The sequence below is a fragment of the Podarcis pityusensis genome (assembly GCF_964106645.2).
Source record: "Podarcis pityusensis genome assembly, chromosome: 6".
NCBI lineage: Eukaryota > Metazoa > Chordata > Lepidosauria > Squamata > Lacertidae > Podarcis > Podarcis pityusensis.
Genome location: NC_138030.1, coordinates 42,194,279 through 42,214,496, shown reverse-complemented (window position 1 = coordinate 42,214,496; position 20,218 = coordinate 42,194,279). Strand labels below are relative to the sequence as shown.

Genomic DNA, 20,218 nt, shown 5'->3' with positions numbered 1-20,218 from the left:
ATTGACTGTACCTATGATTGAGCAACCAGATATTAGAAACAGAAGAAACCCAGAGTATCATCTTTTCTAGAGGGTTGCAGCAATAACAACCATAAAAGACTAATGTGTGTAGTCTGGCACAAGCATTTGCAACTAGAGTCCACTTCACCAGAAGCATGACTTGTGATCCTAACTTGGCAATCATACACATGGTTTGGGGGATGGTAGGAGTGAGATCAGAAGAAAATGAAATGCATGAAGAACAGATAGTGACAATTACATGTAAGCAAAATATTTACTTTCTTGATTAACAATATTGATGATATCACAAAAATCTTGGGACAGTTTGATATTGAAGTAATCATCTCTTCAGGTATCCAGGTCCAAATCTTGCAGGACTTTAAAAGTACGCACCATCACTTTAAATTTTACTTGGCTGGTAACCAGTGAATATGTTTAAAAACAGATATAATACATTCCCATCAAGTGGTTCCAGCCAGCTATATTGTGACTGTATTTTGAACTGGTTGAGGTGTCTGAACAGTCTTCTAAGGCAGTCCCACGTACAACACATTGTAATAATAAATGAACACTCTTATGCAAATGTGCTACCATGATGTGTTCATTTTGCAAGATCACTGTTGTTTGTGTAGAATGGATGTGATGTAGAATATTTTTTAAAGCATAAGAGTGCATACGCCACTGTTAAACTAGCGTATTTGGCACAGGGCTCTGGGAATGAACCAAACTCTCTGTAATTGTCAACCTTCACTGTTGTCCTCTTTGCTATCTCCAGGTTTTCTTGGAGCTGAACGCACAGAGTAGCAGGGCTGTGTTAGTAGATGCGTGGTAAGAATTTCACCTGATGGGTAGCTTCAGGCACCCAAATTCCCACACTCTTGATTAGAAAGACTCTTGCCTACCTTAAGGGGGGATGAAAATCATGCTTAGCGTAATTGCTTTCTTACTGCCATAAGGGGCCTGGGTTCTTAGCTCCTTCATAAACAATAGATTTTCCTATGTCTTTTTTTTTAAAAATGACTGGAATCAGGTAACTTTAAATACAAACTGTTAATTAAAATCTGTTGCAGAGTTAGCAGGAATACCAACTAGTTCTATGCAAGGATGCTAGTACCAAACAGAAGGCAAGCCATATCTATAAAAGGAGGGATTGTATCAACAGCTATTCTCTTAGCTGTTGCACACTGTCATCAAATGATCATCTGCAGAGGGCTAGTGCCATCATGTTCATTTATACGAGTTGGCGAGCTGGTCTGTTCATGCATTGATGGTCTGTCTAAGGGGGTATTGCAAATCCAAGGGGAGAAAAATAGAGCACAAAACCCATGTTGGTTTTGTCTGTTGGTTCTTCTGTAGTGCACTCATTCTTGTCAAGGCAAACCTTTATGAACTGAAGCCTCCGTTTACAATATGGACATTGTGAGCAGTCTGCCTTTGTACTACGTTTGGTGTGAATAGAATCCAGTGTATTAAATTTTTTCATATATATGGGCCGAAATATGATTTAGCTATACACTGTGTAGCATAGGGGATTTCTATTCTACTCATATTTTGGCTGTTAACCCTCAAACCATTTACTCCTAATAACCCACCTAAAATTACACCTACATCCGAGGCACAGGAGCCCTGATGAAGCAACGAGTTGGCAACCCCAGGCATCTCTCTTTGTCTTTCAGGATCCATCCCACCCCAGACGCTGCCCAATAAACACCCAACACCATGCTACATGTGTCTTTCCCAGCAGTTGGAATACCACTTCAGAACCCTTCCCCAGCTGAATTTGTGTCAGTATGGGCATCTAGAGGATTTTTTTTTCTGCAGAGAGGGGCAAAGTAAAACACTGAAAGTGGGGAATAGGCTAGTTTCTTACTAAGAAAAAACTTAGAAGCAAAAAACTTTGCTTTTGCTTTTTGCTTTTGAATTGTTATTTGTTTTTTCCTTCTTTTTTCTCTTTGTTTTTTTTGTAATCTTAAAATCTTCAATAAATATTATTCAAAAAAAAAAAAAAAACTTAGAAGAACAGTGCCTGTACATTTTGCTTCATGTGTCAGGTTCTACAAATGCTTGAGCTTATTCAAATCTAAGCACTCTTGGAAGAATCTGATTTTCTAGATCCATTTCAGATCTGGTTTTGGCACAGATACTACTACTATCACTAATAATAATAATAATAATAATAATAATAATAATAATATGAAGGCTGGGGATCTGTGAATTATAGTTTACTGGTGGGGGCACCCCCCTTCATGGACACCCACGGACTTCATTGTTCTGGCATTACTCATATCCAACGTGCTGCAACACCGCTTGCGTTTTACTCCACCTACTTCTTTTGTGGGTGACAGGCACAATTTCAGGAAGGGACTTGGCCTGGGACACCCCACTGCAAGCCTGAGTGTTCCTTCCTTGTCATGGGACAGCTTCCCTTGCTCAGCCCTTTCCTCTCCCTCAGCTGGAGTGGGAAGGCAGCTGGTATTGAAGCCAAAGAGGCTGGTGAATACTGGACCCAAAGGGTTTTTATTATGGGATGGACAGTGTAAGATAAGCTGGTCTCTGTGCAGTTGGAGGCACAAAAAGCAAACTGTCCCCTCCCAAAGTGATTCTCCAGTCATGGCCAAATTCATAGAGGAAGGTGGTTTTGCTGCCACTGCTGTTTTTTTTTAGAAATAATCCTGTCACAACTTAATCATGCAAAGGAAGGTAGTAATTTTGTGCCCATTCTTCACTGAGAAAACTTTATTGATCTTGTTCCATGCAGATCCATTTGAGGTACCATTAACAGACTTGAAGCCATCAAAATTGGAAGGTACATTGCAATGATACACAATGGCAGCCACCCTGCCTCTTTCGTTTCAGACTTTCAAATCCACACATGGCTATGCCATAGGTTCCTTGAGATTTCACCCTATCCAAGAAGGTGCCATTTCCAGATGTGAGGCCTGCAAATGTTCACATGCTGCCAGTCCCAGGGTGGCTATTTTTTGTTACTGGCACAGGATAAACAGGAGAGATAGATTTTAGCCAGGAAGGGTGGCAGTACAGGGAGGGAGAATAGCAGGATGTGTGCCACAAAGAAATAACAATGGAAGTAGAAAGAAGTTGTGCAGCCGCTGTTGAGAGAGTCTGGCGCCATAGCAAGATTTCAGTATTTTGGGCTTACAGATAAATTCACCCAGCTTTGATTATTCTCAGTGGTTATTGTATATTCACTCAAAGCCCAAATTTTTATGAGATAACTCTTCCCCCCACCCACTGCCCCATGATGTATAAGTCAGGATGTTAAGAGTAAGATTTAGACGTTTGTGATGACATTACCCTTTCAGTGAAGCATAGACTGATCTCTCTGTAGGGGCTGTTGCTAAGCAGCAGTGAAGCACCCAGGATCCTGAGTCAGCTCAGCATTGTAACTAAAGAAGTGACCAGCATCACACTTCCCGAGTTAGGTTAAGAGATAGCTCAGAGCTGCTTCTGATGGGTCTGTTTATCACATCACAATTAATAGGTCCCTGATAAATTGACACATATGGTCCCGAAAATGCAAGTGAATTTACCTGACTGTTGAATGTGGCCATAATCTGTGTTGACATAACTTCAGAATGCAGCTATGATGCAGTGTCCTCATGTAATTCTCATCTGAACTACACATAATTTCCTAATGTTTAGTAAATCATGTACCTCCTCCTGCCTCAAAGCTAACATACGGTAATTCACTGAACACCAGAGTCCTGCTGTTGAAGACAAGACACTTGGATTTGTTTAGTTGAGGATGCAGTGGTGAACGGGAACATAACTTGGGGACAGAGCATGCGAATACTTGGCCTGCAGGGGACCGTAGGTTCAGATCCTGGCATCTCCCTTTGAAAAGGGTCTCAAGTTGCACAGCTAGCAGAGACCCCCACCTGGGACCTTGAAAGGACAGCTATGGCCAGTTGAGATAGACACTATTGGGTTAGATGAACTAATGGTTTGATTTAGTATAAGGCAGCTTCTTGTAATCAGATGGAGAAGTCACAGACTTCTCTTAAGCCTCACCATCCAGTCTCTGTGAAAAGGGAATGACAAAAAATAATAATAGATCACTTGTCATCAGGATGAAAGAAAAGGTAAGCTTACTCCCAAACATTTTACATGCAAATGCTACATAAACGAGCACCCTTTGGTGAAAAGGTGAGATGCAAATTAACAAATAACAATTGCTTCATAACTTTAAAAAGTCACTGCTTTGTAGGCTTAACTATTTTATCATACGGGGTGTTTCATTACCCGCATCAGTGCCAATCTTTCTTTGAATCTTGCTGAAATTCTTGGCCTCTGCCACATCCCTTCTCTTTGTCTTGTACATTCGAAGACTTCAAGCTTTGCTTAGCCCTCCCACCCAGTGCAAGAAAAGGAAACATTAAAAGGAAAGCCCTATTACAGGAAGACATTTTCCATGTCCCAGGCCAATTGTTCCGGTTCCCATTGTTTGCACTTCAGAGCGCCCCCCCCCCTTGAGGTAACTACCTGAGACTATTAGAATGGGGAACAGGCCCAGTGCTGGAACAAGCCTTGTAACAAGATAACTGGCTGTATTTTTGTTCAGCAAACCATGTAATAAAAATACAATGGCTCCCTTTTCAAACAGACACCTATTAAAGTAACAGACCCATTTTGAGAGTAAACTTCCAGTGGTACCAAAAGGTTAAGTACAATACGAATCTGACCTGCCGGAGGATTGGAAGTTTCTCTTTGTGTTCTCTTTTAAAATGAATACATTTTCAGCTCGCCACCAACTGATTGTTCTTGATTCCCCCATTGTCCGGATGACAATGCAGCCCTCTTACATGGCTGCATACCAGCCAGCGTGAGAGCGGGATCTGCAACAAGAATATGGCTTTCTTTCCCCCTCGGCATAATGGGGTTATGCATTCAGCATTCTTTCTGAAGTAATAAGGACTGGAACGAAAGCATGGGTTCCTTTCTGCTCAGTTCATTTTCATCTCTGCATATTGCGGGACGGGGTGCCTTGAAAAACCTTTTTTTACGTTTCTTTCGCTCTGACCTTCTGTAGGTTCTTTGAGCACTTCTGCAAAGTGAAATGTATGATAAGTTGGCAAAGATGGTCTTAGGTCCTCCATGTACCATTTACTACAGCGTGAGCTGTTTATGCTACTGACATCCCTTGCATCAGAAATGGAAAATGGAGGACCAACTGCTAAACCTGCCTTTTGTTTTGTGACAAGTATGTTGCAAGCAATAGGAACAGTATGTTTGCAAATGTAGGCCAATGACAGGTTCAGGAACCATAATTTACTGGGAACTTTGGGTCTTTCAAATGTAGAGCACTGTTGCACACATGTCCTGCTTGTGGACTTCTTATAGTCCTCTGGTTGGCCATGTGGAAACAGAGCGCTGGACTAAGTAGGCCTTTGGAGAAGCTGAAGTTTTGAAGCATAGCAGGTAGAAGATACCGCTCCATAAACAAGTAAGGACAGAAATCCAAGCTCAGTCTAGCATTTATATCAGGACTAGCCAGACTGGAAGCTTGATATAGCCTGCCTATGGTATTAGTCCAATGAGCCCTTACACAAATATGAGTCCCCAAGCACAAGCAAGTTCATTTTATCCCATCTGGTTTCCACTGGGGATTATCTTCAGCATATCTCCATCCTTCCTGGGTAAGTTAGTTAAAATGCACTCCTGCTCAGCATTTGTAAGCATTTAGAAGGAGCAGAGTTCAGTCGCAAAGCACAAAAGGCCACTATTTTTCTGAAGTTAAGCGGGCCTGGATCTGGTCATTGATCACCTGGGAGCCGTCTGTATGCCGCCTGGGGTTTTATGATGGAAGAAAGGCAGGATTGCTTGCTTGCTTATTTATTTAGCTTATATCCTGCCCTTTGTCATAGGACACCAGGGCAGATCACAGCAAATAAAACACATAAAAGCAATCAATAAACACTAAAATGCAATATTCATTCATCAAAGTTAGATAAAACGTCAGCAATCTTGTCAGTTTTCCTTTCTACTGCACAAGCCAGTGTCTCAGCATACACATATAATACATAAAATGGTAAATAAATAAATTTTCTTAAGAGGAATGTGTACCTAAAAGTCAACTCACCTGTATTTAGTTCATATTTATCACTGCATTTTTTGGGGGGGGTGGCATGAAATGTTGGCATGGCAAGTTAACTTGCACTGCAGTAAATCCTTTGGGAGGCCATCTTTCTCAGATTCTTCTACTGTGGGCAACTTAGATCACTGGCAGGTTAACACATATCTGTTCAGAAAGAATGTGGTGTTCAACAACACACCCAGCGCTCTTGCATGCTTGCTAAGATCACAGACTGTGGTGCTCTATCATTTCCTTTTGAGGCCTATTGTGCCGCTTATTGAATTGAATGCTCAATCTCTCACCCAATCTAATCTGTCATGGGGCATGCCTAGATGGCAGCTTCCTGCTTTGCTGGTGGTTCTGCAGCTTAGCGCCACACTGGAAGTTTGGCACGCACTGCCTTTTAATAAAGAAACACAGAGTTGCACAGTGGGTTATATAACAGCCCTTCAAGGGCTCCTGCTGTCTGCTGAGAACAGTGTTGCAGAGGCGGTCGGCGTAATGCCCTCCAGATGTTTCAGGACAACAGATCCCGTCGTCCCTCACCATTTGCCATGTTGGCTAGATCCAGTGGGAGTTGGGAGTCCCAACAATATCTGGCAGGCTACCCTGAGCTATGAACCAAGCAGTCCCTAATTCACACATGACTTCTGCAGTGAACTTTTAAGAAAGTTTCCATGACAGTTCCTCCAGTTCTATCACTATCCACCCCCTTTGCAAAATGTGGAGATAATAATGGCCTATTTTTCAATGCCTCATTTGCAGTCATACACTGAATCTTAGGAAGTAAACTTAACACACTGAGGTTTCCTTATGAGGAACTGTGTGCAGGATCACCCGGTTGCTGAGACAAAATAGTGTTTGAAATTCCCCAGGCGCCTAGTGCAATTTGCTACTGCCATGGGTCCAATTGCGACTATGCAGAGATTTCTGGGGTGCCAAGTTGGTGGCTGACAGCTCCATTGAGGCACTTGACTCGTGCACAGTAATAGACGCACTTCTTGTGCTTCCGTGCTGCTGTGGACCCCTTGCTGAGCATCTTAGTCCTCCATCACCCCATCAAGCAAAGTAAGGGCAGGGCTGAGTGCAGATATATTTGGCTGTGCTGTAGCCTTTCCACAAGCCACCCAAATGGAACAGACCGCATGTTATGACTGGAGTTTGGATCCTTGAATAATAGGCAGGGAGGGTTTTAGAATGTAGCATCTGATTGGCCGTTGGGGCCGTCCAATCGAGCTCCAGAAGGGAAGTTTGAACTAGCCTATCAGGTGTGACCTAGGATGTGAATAAAGGATATATAGCCTGGGGTCTGGGAGGGGCCAGAGGGAGACACACCTGATGACTGACTGTTTTTATCACAACACTGAAATAAACTCCATGAAACCGATGGCTTTTCTCTGAGTATCTTTCACCACACTTTAAAAATCCTCTGTCTTGGTCTATAGTTAATACCATTTCCATTTCCCCTGTGTGTGTCTTTCCTTCTTGCTTTCTGGGACAAGTGAATTGTCGTAAGAGCAAGCTACAGTCAAGCAATGTAGCTGAGATAATAGAATTGTAGCATTGTAGTATTGGAAGGTACCCCAAGGGTTAACTAGATATTCCGTTGTGGTGACCTAGGTTTAAGGCGCCATTTGACGCCTAGCTAGAAACTCCGATCTGTAAGCTAGGTGCCAAATGGCTCCTTAAACCAAGGTTATAGTTGCCAAATTGAATGCCTAGTTGCCATTTTAGGGCTAGACAGCTCAAAAGCTGTATTTTTCAATACAATGTTTTTGTTCCTGAAATTCATTCTGATTGTACAAATAAAATATAATGGATAGTATTCTGCTGGATGCGCTGCCAGTCTGTGAAAACAGTCAAGATCCAAGGATCCCCAGACATGTACCTCCAGATGGTGGAGACTTCAGGCGCCATCTTGGCACTCCCAGGCACCTTTACTTGGTAGCAAGTGTCTGATAGCCAGGTGCAAAATGCGCCTGGAGAATTCTGGACACTGCCACCATAATCAATCAATCAATCAATCAGCCGTGGCAGTTCTCCTGACCCTGCTGATCCTTTGCTCTGCCGTCTGAGCTTGAAGGGGATTGGACACACCTCTGTGGGGGTGGATGCATTCAGCTAGCCTTCATGCCAAACAGAAATTGGAAGTTATTAACTTTTCATTAATTAACTTCTCACCTGGCACTAAGTGGTCGAAGCTGCGGCAACGTGCCTTTGTGCTGTCGAGGAATGCAGAAAACTGCCCAATGTGAGACTTGGGCACCCCAGCCAAGCTCCTTGAACACGATGTGGAGCAGCTGTAGGAAGCAGAGAGCAAAGGCTCTTTCCTGTGGCAGCGGCGCACCAGTGTCAGAGAGAGGGAGAGAGAGAGAGAGAGACCTGCTTTGTTGCCATCGGACGCGCGAGCCAGAGACTACATAATGCAGTTGGCATGCCTCGCGGGGTGGGGTGGGGGACGAGTTGCTGTCACTTATCAGTGCTCCTCCCCAACACATGGATGGCTTTTGTCTCCAGAAGATGAATCTATTTGGTCTCTGGTGGGCTGCAGCATGGATAGGAACATACCAGGGATGAAAATGGAAGGGCGCAGGCTTCAGTCTGGAATGGCAGTAGGAGCCAAAAACCAAGCGGTGGAGGAAACCCAATAGCCTGAAAAGCACAATGATTTGTTCAGAGAAGGGCAGGGAACCGAGATAAAAAAGCCCTGCTAAGATCAGAAACTCTGGCGTGCACAGTGCCCCATTGTTCAGCTGTCACACTTCCTTTTACTTTATTGCTTTTGTCCAACACCCTATTGTTCCACTTCCTTTTGTCCCCTATTCAGTGTGCTGGCTTTTCATTACCCAGCCAGCCTTGTTGTTTTCATTTCTTTTGTCTGAAGTTCCTGAGAGGAAGGTTTTATTTTCAGCAGTTTGATTAATTCACAGCTTGAGACAGGCTTTGTTTGTTATGTAATTACTGCCCTGCGCTTTTCCAGAGCTCCGAGTGGCAGGGATGGTGGCACTTGGCCAGTTGCAATGGCTGCTTTCGCCCCAAGCCCCCTTTTTGTGCTTCTGCGCCAGGAAATTGCTGTGCGGTTGCATTGCTGTGCTTTTGGTTCTGACGGACCTGGAAAGGGCCAGTTCTCCTGTGGCATTAACATCACTCCTGTGCAAGGAAACACACATACAATGTGTGAATGCGGCTGTGTATATATGCCATTTTCACTCTGAGGCTCTGTCTTGTACCCAATTCAGGAATTTTCTTTCACGCCAAATTCTGACCATGCCAAGGCATGTTTCTTTGGCAAATCCATCAATGTGATGTTTTCCTACCTTTCCCCCCTCTTTCCCCTCTCCCCACAGGATGTCCATGAGGAGCCCTGCCTCTCCTCAGCTGGAGCTCGATGGAGCCGGGAACATGGTGAACTGCAGCATTAAGATAGAAGAGAAGACTGAGAGCTGCTACCAGTCTACACAGGGGGAGGTGACTGGTGCTCCTCCTGGCTCTGAGAAACCACACAATTCACCATCGCCACTGAGTGAAGTTACTGAGCCCCAAACGCTTCCACAGGTGGGACAAAGTTTATTGGCTTCCATCTTTCCTCCTTGTCTTGAGGCAGGGCACTCCACATTTTCTGCACTCAAAGCGCATAAGCCAGGCCACTAGGATGTATAATTCCACTCAGATCTGGCCCAAGAAACTCAGACAGAGCAGTACATGGTCTCTACATGGACACTCTTACACACAGACCTTCCCCTATTGCATTATTCAATTCAACAATAATAAATTAAATATCTAATAATGGACACCTCAAATCAGATTCCAGAAGTGGCCACCTTACTTTAGCTAATGGTTGAACTGACCAGAGTGAGTTTCCGATATTACATTAGCATCTGTGAATATGGGTATGTGGCCTGCCTCCTGGTGTTTTGGTTTTTACATAGAAGCAGCCAACAGCATTACTGTACAGTATGTAGGATTTCAGTGCCCCGCCCCCCCGCAGTTCTCTCATTTGAAGTTGCTAATTTGCTTTGCTTGGGATACACGCACATGCGCGCGCACACACACACACGCATGCACGCACACACACACACACACTATGGGGGGCAAAGAGCAGCTTTGCGGGAAGCAATTCAAAATGTTAAGTTGACACTTAATGAGCTGCCCCTCAACACTACTGCTCAAGTCAAAATAGGAGGCCCTCTTGACTGTTTTGACAGTTGACTGATCCTCTGGGATCGTGGATCTCCTGTAGTTTGAATGTGTAGCAGTAGAAACCCTCATCTAAACGGCTAGGTGTACATCTTTCAAAAAATGGCCTGGCCGTTAAGTTTTTGCTCCCTTAAGACACATGTTGTAAAAAAAGTGGGGGGAAATGCTCAAGACAGTGATTTGGGGATTATTATTATTTATTTATTTATTTTTGTTAATCAAAGTGGAGGGACTATGATACAATAACTGGCATGTCCAGCCTTTTAAATTGTCATTCCTCTCCTGTGGAATCCTCTCCCTAGTGAGGGTTATTAACACCCTTTTGGCACCAGATAAAAACCTATCTCTTCTCCCAGGAATTTGATGGATTGTGATCAGTGTTTTGCTGTTTACTGCAATTTTTTTTTTGCTGCTGAAGTTCTGCAGTTTGGGGGCCATTGTATTGCTTTATTGTAATGTGTAAAATTTATTTTTAATGCTTGGCCTTAAATCTGAACTTTTTGCAAGCTGCTTAGAGACCCTTTTGTAATGAGCAGCCATTAAGTCAAATACCAGATAAATAATTATAGGTGCCTCTTCCTAAGATTTGGGTGAGCCACTACTACTCACAATAGAAGAGTACTGGGCTAGTTTTCCCATCTATGATGTTTTGACATCCGAGGCATAATTAAATGTTTACTTTTCCTTTTTAAATCCACAGTCTTGAAAAAGGTGTAACTTTTCCTAACAGTTCCATAGGTTTTTGTTCTTCCCTCCCTCAGCTACTTTAATGGCTGACCCACATACTATTGCAGCAATTTGATTTTGTCCTTGCTTTGTGAGTTGAAAAGATTTTTGGGTGGGTGCGACACAATCTTCTCATTTTCGAAATGAGCACCCTGATTCACCAGGTGAGTTTGCAGCTCATTGACTCAAGAGGATGCTCGAACACACCCTGCACAGAAGGAAGATTTCATGAGGATCAGCTCTATCTGTTATCCTTTCCTTTTTAATTTCCTGAAGGCTATTGGTGATTCAATGGCTCGCTCTCTTTCAGGAATCTGCATCTCCAGTGGACAAGGCATTAGACTCCAGGAACTCTGCATTCGAGGCGGCAGTGAGCAACCGGGAAAAATTGGATTTCAACAGAAACTTAAAAGAAGGTAGGAAGGGTGCTTTACAACCATTGCGTTCAGTTAAGTCCACCTCCTTCATTCTTGCCGTCTTTTCTAGGAAGAGGCCATAATTGCGTGGCAGAACACAAGCTTTGCATTCACAGGGTACAAGATTCACAGCATCTCTAGTTAAAATCACTTGTGTTGCAAAGTAGGAAAAGAACCTGCTGGAAGGACCTTGTGGAGGTCCTGTCAAGAGGGATGCAGTGAAAGGTAGCTACTCATATATCTAGTAGTGGCTGGTGTGGTAGGGCAGAGCTATGGAGCCATCCTCCTGGCACCTGCATTGTTTCAGTTTGCCTGGAAGAGGGGCAGCAAAGGAATAGTGAGGTTGAGGCTGCACAGTTGCAGCAGTGGAGCCAATCCGGTGCTCCTGTCAGCGCATCTTACAGGCCCCACCTCATTGCTGCTGTGCCTCACCCAGATAAGCTGTAGTGACGCCATTGTCAGGAGGATGGCTCTACAGCCCAGCTGCACCATGCTGGCCCCTTCCGCTTGAATCATTTCCTTTTTGGAGTGGCTCCTTTGCTGCAGGTGGATGTAGTTATACTGACAAATGTGCATAATAATTTTAGAATGTTCATACTGGATCAAACAGTCCATCCAGCCAAGTGTCATGACTTAAAGAGTAAATAACACAGTGGTACCTCAGTTGTCGAACGTAATCCGTTCCGGAAGACTGTTCAACTTCTGAAATATTTGACAACCGAGGCGCAATGGGCGATCAGCAAATTCCATTGAAGAAATGAGCCTCGGAAGCCGTTCGACTTCTGAGGCACGTTCGAAAACGGAAGCATTCACTTCTGGGTTTTCAGCGTTCGAAAATTGAAAGGTTCGGCTTCCAAGACACTAAAAAACTGAAGTATTTAGCTATAGAATAATCTGTCCCCTTCCTTCAGTCCCACCTTTCAGCAGTCGGTTTCTTAAAAAGGCCTAATCATCTTGGCCACTGAGGAATCTGTCCTTGGAGATTTGTCCTCCATGAGCTGATCCTGTCATCATTTCTGTTGTTCCATATGATGAATGCATTGTTTAAAATAAACTCTGAAACTTTTCTCCTTTTGAATCAGAAAGCCACCTACATGTTGTACGCTAACATTCTTATTTCTACAGTGATGCCGACCATTGAGAAGTTACTGTCCAGTGACTGGAAAGAGAGACTTCTGGGGAAAAATCCAATGGAATCCAAAGATGTGAAAGGTGAGTATCTGGTCTGGTTTGGCTGGGACTGCTTTAAGGCCCAGACCACAGAGAGCAGGCATAATTTGTTCTATTGGTTAGAGAGTGACAATTGGACCCTTAGCCCCTCTTTCCCCCACATCAGTTAAGTTAAATTACAAAGCCTACTGTCATTGAATTAATATCACCATAGCTCATAAAGCTTTGCCTTATTACGGAGGATACAAAATCAATGAAATAGACATGGCTTCCCATCATTAGCTAGTGTATCATGCAAATGTATGTTCTAATACAAGGGTGGGGAACCTGAGGCCCTCCAGAAGTTGCTGGGTTACTGCTCCCATAATCCCTGACCTTGCAGACTGGGGATGATGGGAGTTGTAGTCCTGCAACACATGGTGCAAGAACCCCTGGTCTTTGGTGAGAATTGTATATATTATTTATAATTCACAAAGCTGATTGCATGTGATGATTTCTCTAGGGCATTTGCTAGGAATAGGTCCCAGAACAAAATCCGTATTGGGCTGGTTCATCGCAAGGTGGAACCAAAGTTTGTTTCATTCCATTTAGGTTTTCAAGGACAAATCTACATATATAATCTTTAAATCCCACACAGAATACTTTGACATAAGAAATTAAGGAAAAAAAATAAGGTGGTCCAAACAAGGTGGTCAAAGAGCTATTTGCCTGCCATCTTTTCTCATTTTTTTAAAAAAAATCATCTGCCTAAGAGCATCTAGCTAGCTCAAAAAGCTCCTGCCACTACATGCATTGAAATCAGTGTAGCAAGTAATGGCAGGTCTTGATGATGTGCTGCTGTTCTCTGGAAAATTTTGCATACATTTTATATTTTACATTGACACCCCCCCACACACTTTAAAGTCTTTGTAAAATATGTAAAATACACTTAAAATGTATGTAGGATAGCAACATTCCCCCCAAGAGTGACAACACATCATTAAAAATGGATCAATCCTAGTGGGATTTGCCACATGGATTTCAGTATGTATAGCAGAAACAGCCCCATGTGTTAGTTAGCTGCTCTTAGGCAACTGGAATTGCTTTTGAAGGAAGACAGGCTGGCCAGCCTTGAACCACCTCATAAGAAAATTCGTAAGAGATTGGGAATCCAGTCCTGTATGGGTTCCAGAGTGAATCCTTGCCCTGAGCATAACATTTGTCCAGGCAGATGGGATCAGGTCTGTCCACTTCGGAATCATGGCTTGCTGGATTCCTCTTTGATCCTCAGAAATCTTGACTGAGTTTGAATTGATCCGTATAGCAGCTAATCACTAAAATCTGCATTTATCTGCATACAGAACAATAGTTCTGAAGGAGGGGAAAGGCATGCATGTGTCCCAGCAGGAACCATCTTAGAAAAGGCATTTTCCCCTGGGTGGGAGAGTGATGGTGGAATGCCTTATCTAAGAAGGTGCCTCCCCGCTCCCCAATTTTGTGAGTACCTGCATTAAAAAGAATTGATGATGATGATGATGATGATTATTATTATTATTATTTTTAAAAAATCTGCTACCTGATTAATTGCAGCCACCTTTTTAATGAATCAAAAGATATGCAGTCAGCTATGCTTAATTGATTATACATTGCAGACCTAGATTTATCCAACTCTCGGGGGGCAGGGAGCCATGTGTTTAAAGAATGCGTGAAGGCGGTTGTGTGGCTTGATCAGCCAGCCCTGCCTTTCTTGCCCGTGTGTAGCAGTGCCAACCCATGCCATCTGCACATATGCTGATATGTGAAGGGGCTCTACCTGCCCATTGATGTACACAGGTAGAACTTCATGCGAAGGTGGGACCCTGACTGGTGCCTCCCACCAGTTCATGGGGACTTCTGTGTGTGCAGATGAGCATGTGAGTAGATCCCCTTCAAAAATTAACTGAACAGGGAGCCTTAATCCCTGTGCAAATGGTCATCAGGCACAGGGCTAACCTACCTAGTCCCCTTACACTTTCTTTCAATGTGTGTGTGTGTTGTTCGAACCCCCTTCACTCTCCACAAAGTGCTTAATGAATTAGATGTTTCAGACCTAGATTTACGAACTCTCTTCCTGTCCTTCTTCCTCTTCCTTTTTTCCTTTGGGCTCTTGTTTGTCCCAGGAACCCAAGAAAGCCTGGCAGAGAAGGAGTTGCAGCTGCTGGTCATGATTAACCAGCTGTCCATCCTGCGGGACCAGCTGCTGACTGCCCACTCGGAGCAGAAGAACATGGCAGCTATGCTGTTTGAGAAGCAGCAGCAACAGATGGAACTGGCCAGGCAGCAGCAGGAACAGGTAGAAAGTAGAACACAACTTTGGGGCTGTGTTTGTTCTTCTCAACCTTTGGGATAGGTCTTCAGGAAGTGGCTTGGATGCAGGTTGGCCAGAGCCCATGTGACCTTGGCAAATAATTTTGTCAATTCTGTCCCTGATATAATAGTGCTACAGGAGTTACTGGCACTTTACATATCTCAAGTGATTTAGGGGGGAAACAATTTAGAAGTAGTGTGGCTGGTGTGGGAGTCACAATGAAGTGAGAGTCACTCACACAATCTGTTCTAAAGCACTAAAAGCCTTACTACACAAATCAAATAATGGGTAGGCACCAAGTAAGTTTTACTAGGTACAATTCCATCGAAATTAATCAACATGACTCAGTTAGGACCAGTAACTTCAGTGGATTGACTCTGGTTAAAACTGTGTTGAATATCACCCTTATCTGGAATGGGAAAACAGCACTGGTATAAAGTGAACAGGTTCACAAGTCACATATCGTATTATCTTCTGGTGATGCAGGGAGGTGATGCTGGTGGGAATAGGTAGATCTGGGCTACTGCATGGTGACAGGGAAGAGTTAAAGGTTTTATTAGCTGTAGCCATACACAGCATAATCCTATGCATATTTAATCTGGTGCAAGCCTCACGAGGATTACAATTGTAGACTTAAAAAATGGAAAACAGTTATAGTTACACAGTATTTGCAATCATGAGAATTTGGGGGTGAGTGGGAGAACCAGCTATTAATGGTAGTACCTTTTCCCCATGCATGTAGAATTCAGTTCCACAAACTACTTACAATGAGCTACATGAATTATAAATGTAGTTTGATCAATGTCTATAGAACTGTAACGGTTAAGTGCAATTATGACCACTTTACAGTGATTTGTGAATCACGTTGATTCATCTCTCTGTATATCATTGCCTATTGGAATTCTTAGATCCTCATGTTAAAAAAGTGTACAGTTTCCATGGTATGTGTGAATATGGAGGAAAAAAATAGGAAAACATACAGAACCAAAAGGAAGGTTTTTTGAAAAAAACACCAAAACTAAAGAAAACATTCTTGTTTCAACCTTGTGATTTCCAAGTCCATCAATCAAGACTTTTCAAAGGTTCATATCCCCATTTTTAGGTCTATAATGATCAAGCAGTTGTTAACATGGAAGAATAATTGCAACATGCACGTCAGCTGCACTTTGACACCTGTCATATTTCTGAAATGATAAACCAAGTAGCAGTCATAGTTATGTACAAATTAGTTGCCAGTTTATACTCGTCATAGGACTAAGACAAGTTGACAGCCCCTGTAGGATACAATGGAACCTCGACTTGCATACGCCTCATCTTGCAGGCGTTCCAAGTTGCGTCCATGGCAAATCCGGAAGAAAACACCAGGTTTGCCGTGATTCACGCATGCGTAGAAGCGGCTTCTGCCATCTGTGTGTGCGCAGAAGTGCCTGTCGCCGAATGTGCACGCGCACAAGATTCTAGCGTACCATTTTGACCAGCGGACGGACCTCCGGAACTGAACAATTTTAAGAAAATGAGATTCCAGAGGAGTGGGCATATTAGTTTGCTGCGGCAAAGTAGATAAAAACTACCTATTTTATTGCCACTTGAGTCTTTTAAGTAAGGACAATCATTTACTTCATCAGGTGTAGTTATGCATTGCAGTGCTACCAAATTTGAGAGACAGGAAGCCTTCATGATTTAGAAGTAATCCCAAGATCTTAGATTTTAGGATGAGGTTAAGTATTGGGATACCACTGCCTAACTCCAACTCTGTAGAACCATAAAATGCTACCACTTTTCAGGTCCAGTTCTAATGTAATGCTGTACACATTATATCAGGGGACATGAACCTGTGGTCCTCCAGTTGTTGCTGGATATATGAATGGCTGCAGGTTCCTCACCCTGCATTATATTCTCATTTTCTGCTCTGTAATGTGCAAATCTGATACCAGATTGATTCAAATAATGTGCTCATTCACCTCTTCCTTACAAATTCTCAAGCTTGGCTTGTGGAAGGGCTGGGAGGTTCTCCTTTGTAATAAAGATGGAGAAGCGCTTGGGAAAGCTGAATGGGAAGCGTCATGTGTCTTGAGGTTCTCAATGCCTGGTTCATAGGCAGCAACTCTCATGGGCTGCCTGTGTTCATTTGGCCCCTTGGCCCTTCATAGTCTTCTCCTCTTGCAGATTGCCAAACAACAGCAACAGCTGATCCAGCAGCAACACAAGATCAACCTGCTACAGCAGCAAATCCAGGTAAAAGGGGTCTCCTTTCTCCCTGCACATAGCAAGGAAGATAGACTGAAAATCAGGAGACAAAGGTTTGGCACCTGGCTCTGCCAGATGTTCCCTGTGTAACTAGGTTAGGAGTGTCACGTGAATTCTTTTTTTAGCTGTCCAGAAATTGACATAGAAGCAGGACAATAGTGAACTGAACATGGATTCAAACCATAAGATAGGTCTGCCAATGGCTGCAAATCTAAACCCCTTATTTAAAAGTAAATCCCATCAAAATCCATGGGTCTCACTTCAAAGTGAATGTGTTTTAGACTGGGGTGTATGTTGTACATCAGGGTTGGTTAATCTGTGGCCCACAGTTCTGATTAGGCTTGCCATGCTTCCCAGTTTGGTCTCTGAGGCCACCTGCCTTACACCTGAAGTCATCTATGACATCAGTTATGGGGCAGGTAAAGATTTTTCTTAGCTGTAAAGGGGCTGGTGGCACCTGCAAAGCCCTGTGCATATTGCCCTGCACAGCTCTTTGCAAGCCTTGGCAATTGTCTGATCGCTGGTGTTTGCAGATAGCTGTGTATATAGTGTTTTAAAGCCCTAACAACCAGCTAATCATCAGGGCTTCAAAGCACCATATGTGGCTCTCTGCAAGGACTCATGAGCAGCTGACTGTTACCCTTTTAGCAGAAGATTCCAGGGACTGAACCCAGGACCTTCCTCATTCAAAGCATGTGCTCTACCACTAAGCCATAGGCCCTTCACTTTGAAGGCAAATTGATCAAAGCCATTGTGCAGAAGGGAGGTCCTAATTTCCCTCCTGCACTGCAGCCCCTGTCCAAATCGCCCTCCTGCACTGCAAATTCCCACCATCCCTTCTGGCTTCCTTGAGCACAGAAAAGAAAAAAATGGCACTGGATATGCATTTCCCCATCTCATTCTCACTGTAGTTTGACCCTAAGCTTCAGCCTTCCCTCCACTGCAGTATGGCATGGTTGTACCTCCATAGATATGTTGGGAGGGTACAGAAAGGTCGGCGGTTCGAATCCCCGCGACAGGGTGAGCTCCCGTTGCTCGGTCCCTGCTCCTGCCCACCTAGCAGTTCGAAAACACATCAACGTGCAAGTAGATAAGTAGGTAAGGAAGGTAAACGGCGTTTCCGTGCACTGCTCTGGTTTTGTCAGAAGCGGCTTAGTCATGCTGGCCACATGACCTGGAAAAACGGTCCGTGGAAGCGGACAAACACCGGCTCCCTTGACCTGTAAAGTGAGATGAGCGCTATAACCCCAAAGTCCTTCACGACTGGACTTAACTGTAAGGGGTCCCTTTACCTTTACCTAATGGAGTGAAAAGTAAGAAAGCCATAGAGATCTCTCCAGAACTTCCTTCACATGATCTTGGATAAGTCTTTTTGGATAGATTCTGTTGTTCCCTAAAGGCAATGCTTTTTTTTCTAGAGAAACAGGAGCTGGTACTCAACATGAAGTTGTTACAATAAGCATGGACATAGCCAGGATTTTTGTTTGGGGGAGGCAGGCTTTTTTTTGGGGGGGGGGCAGAACCTCAGATTTGTGTTGATTTTTATTGATTGGGGGGGCAGCTGCCCCCCCTGGCTACGCCCATGACAGTAAATGCCACATTTTTAACCAAAATAGAGGTGCCAGTACTATGTACCCTTCAGTACCCCCTAGAAAAAAAGCACTGCTTAAAGGTAACTTTGTATTTGGCTCTGTTTGTCTGTCTGTCTGTCTGTCCCCCCTCACCCTTTTCTCTCCAGCAGGTCAACATGCCCTATGTAATGATTCCAGCCTTTCCTCCCAGCCACCAGCCTCTTCCGGTCTCCCCAGATCCTCAAATGGCACTTCCCATCCAGCCAATCCCTTGTAAACCAGGTATGAAGAGGCCAAGAAAAGTGTTGAATTCTGGTTAATGGGACACAGTCTTTCTGGGTGCTTCTGCTCAGTTGTCTTGCATGTCCATGGGACCACACAAGTCTATGCGGTTGGCAAATTAGTATCTTCGATTAAAGCCAAATCAGTGAGGTTTCTTGGATTTAAAGAGCTGGTTCCAGCTAGCCTGTCTTGGCTTTCATTTGAGTCAGCAAAATGTTTGGGGCTAGCCTTGCCTCAGAAAAGGGCCAAGAAACCATCCAGGATTACAGTTAGTGGCCCTGCAGCTGTGGCAGAAAATCCCAAATTGTCTCGGTAGGGTCTTGGAGGAACTGGCAGAGCTTTATGGTCTGGGCTGCACAGTCAAGAGGGAAGGCCTCTGTCCCCCCTCCCCACACCCCGCCAAGTGCTGCATCTGTAGGAACTGTTTTCGGGAAAGCTCATTTGGGCTCCCCTGATCCTCAGAGGAGTCTGTGGTTTAGTTATCAGAGGTGTTTTCTCAGGGTTTAGGGGATAAGATGTAGGCTCCAATGCCAGTGGATTCACATGAGAAGGACCAGTGTGTGGATCTGTCTCCTCCTTGGGGCTGCTGTCATAGGAAGACTCTGCATCAGAGGACCATGACTCCCTCAAATGCACAGAGACACTATTGACTAGCTGTTAAACCGATTTCAATTTTATGCAAGCCTGTTTTGGGTTGCCTAACCCTGAGAGCCCCGTTTGAGTTTCCTAGCTCTTAATGCAGAAAGCTTGCGATTCCTGGCGAGATTTTGCTGGGAGAAAGATTTGAGCAGCTGTTTGATTCGGTAACTAATCTCTGACTGTTCTCTTTCCTGTCCCATCTGCAGTGGAGTACCCCATGCAACTGCTGCACAGCCCCCCTCTGTCCGCACTGAAGAGACCCGCAAGCTCAGGCCACCTACAGATCCAGGTGCAACCCTCAAACTGTTTTCTCTGTGGGCTCCCAAACTCCTCTGCGAATGCACTTCTACTCTCCTTCTCTCCTTCCTTTTCCTTTTCCTTTTCAGGAATCTTCCCAGCCACTGAACTTAACAGCAAAGCCCAAAGGCTCCGACCTCCCCAATTCCTCCAGTTCACCCAGCTTAAAGATCAGCAGCTGCCAGTCCCTCACTCCTAACCATGGGGTCTCTCAGGAGCTGCAGACCAGCCCTCCCAGCCTCCCTTTGGGTAA

General features: G+C 44.1%; 1 protein-coding gene across 5 annotated transcripts in view; it reads left to right on the top strand.

The window, feature by feature from the left end:
- Positions 1-20,218, top strand: part of SOX13 (SRY-box transcription factor 13) — a 63,155-nt gene that overhangs the window by 27,154 nt on the left and 15,783 nt on the right. For 3 of the 5 annotated variants that reach the window (XM_081010081.1, XM_081010077.1, XM_081010078.1), the window contains 8 exons: positions 9,442-9,649; positions 11,328-11,433; positions 12,559-12,645; positions 14,742-14,914; positions 17,096-17,164; positions 18,915-19,029; positions 19,875-19,957; positions 20,055-20,214. In XM_081010081.1, the coding sequence (XP_080866207.1) occupies positions 9,443-9,649; positions 11,328-11,433; positions 12,559-12,645; positions 14,742-14,914; positions 17,096-17,164; positions 18,915-19,029; positions 19,875-19,957; positions 20,055-20,214 (1,000 nt within the window). In that variant the 5' untranslated portion in view covers position 9,442. Of the gene's footprint in view, positions 1-2,779; positions 2,807-9,441; positions 9,650-11,327; positions 11,434-12,558; positions 12,646-14,741; positions 14,915-17,095; positions 17,165-18,914; positions 19,030-19,874; positions 19,958-20,054; positions 20,215-20,218 lie in introns of those variants that run through there. The other 2 variants (XM_081010079.1, XM_081010080.1) reach the window with 2 other exon arrangements.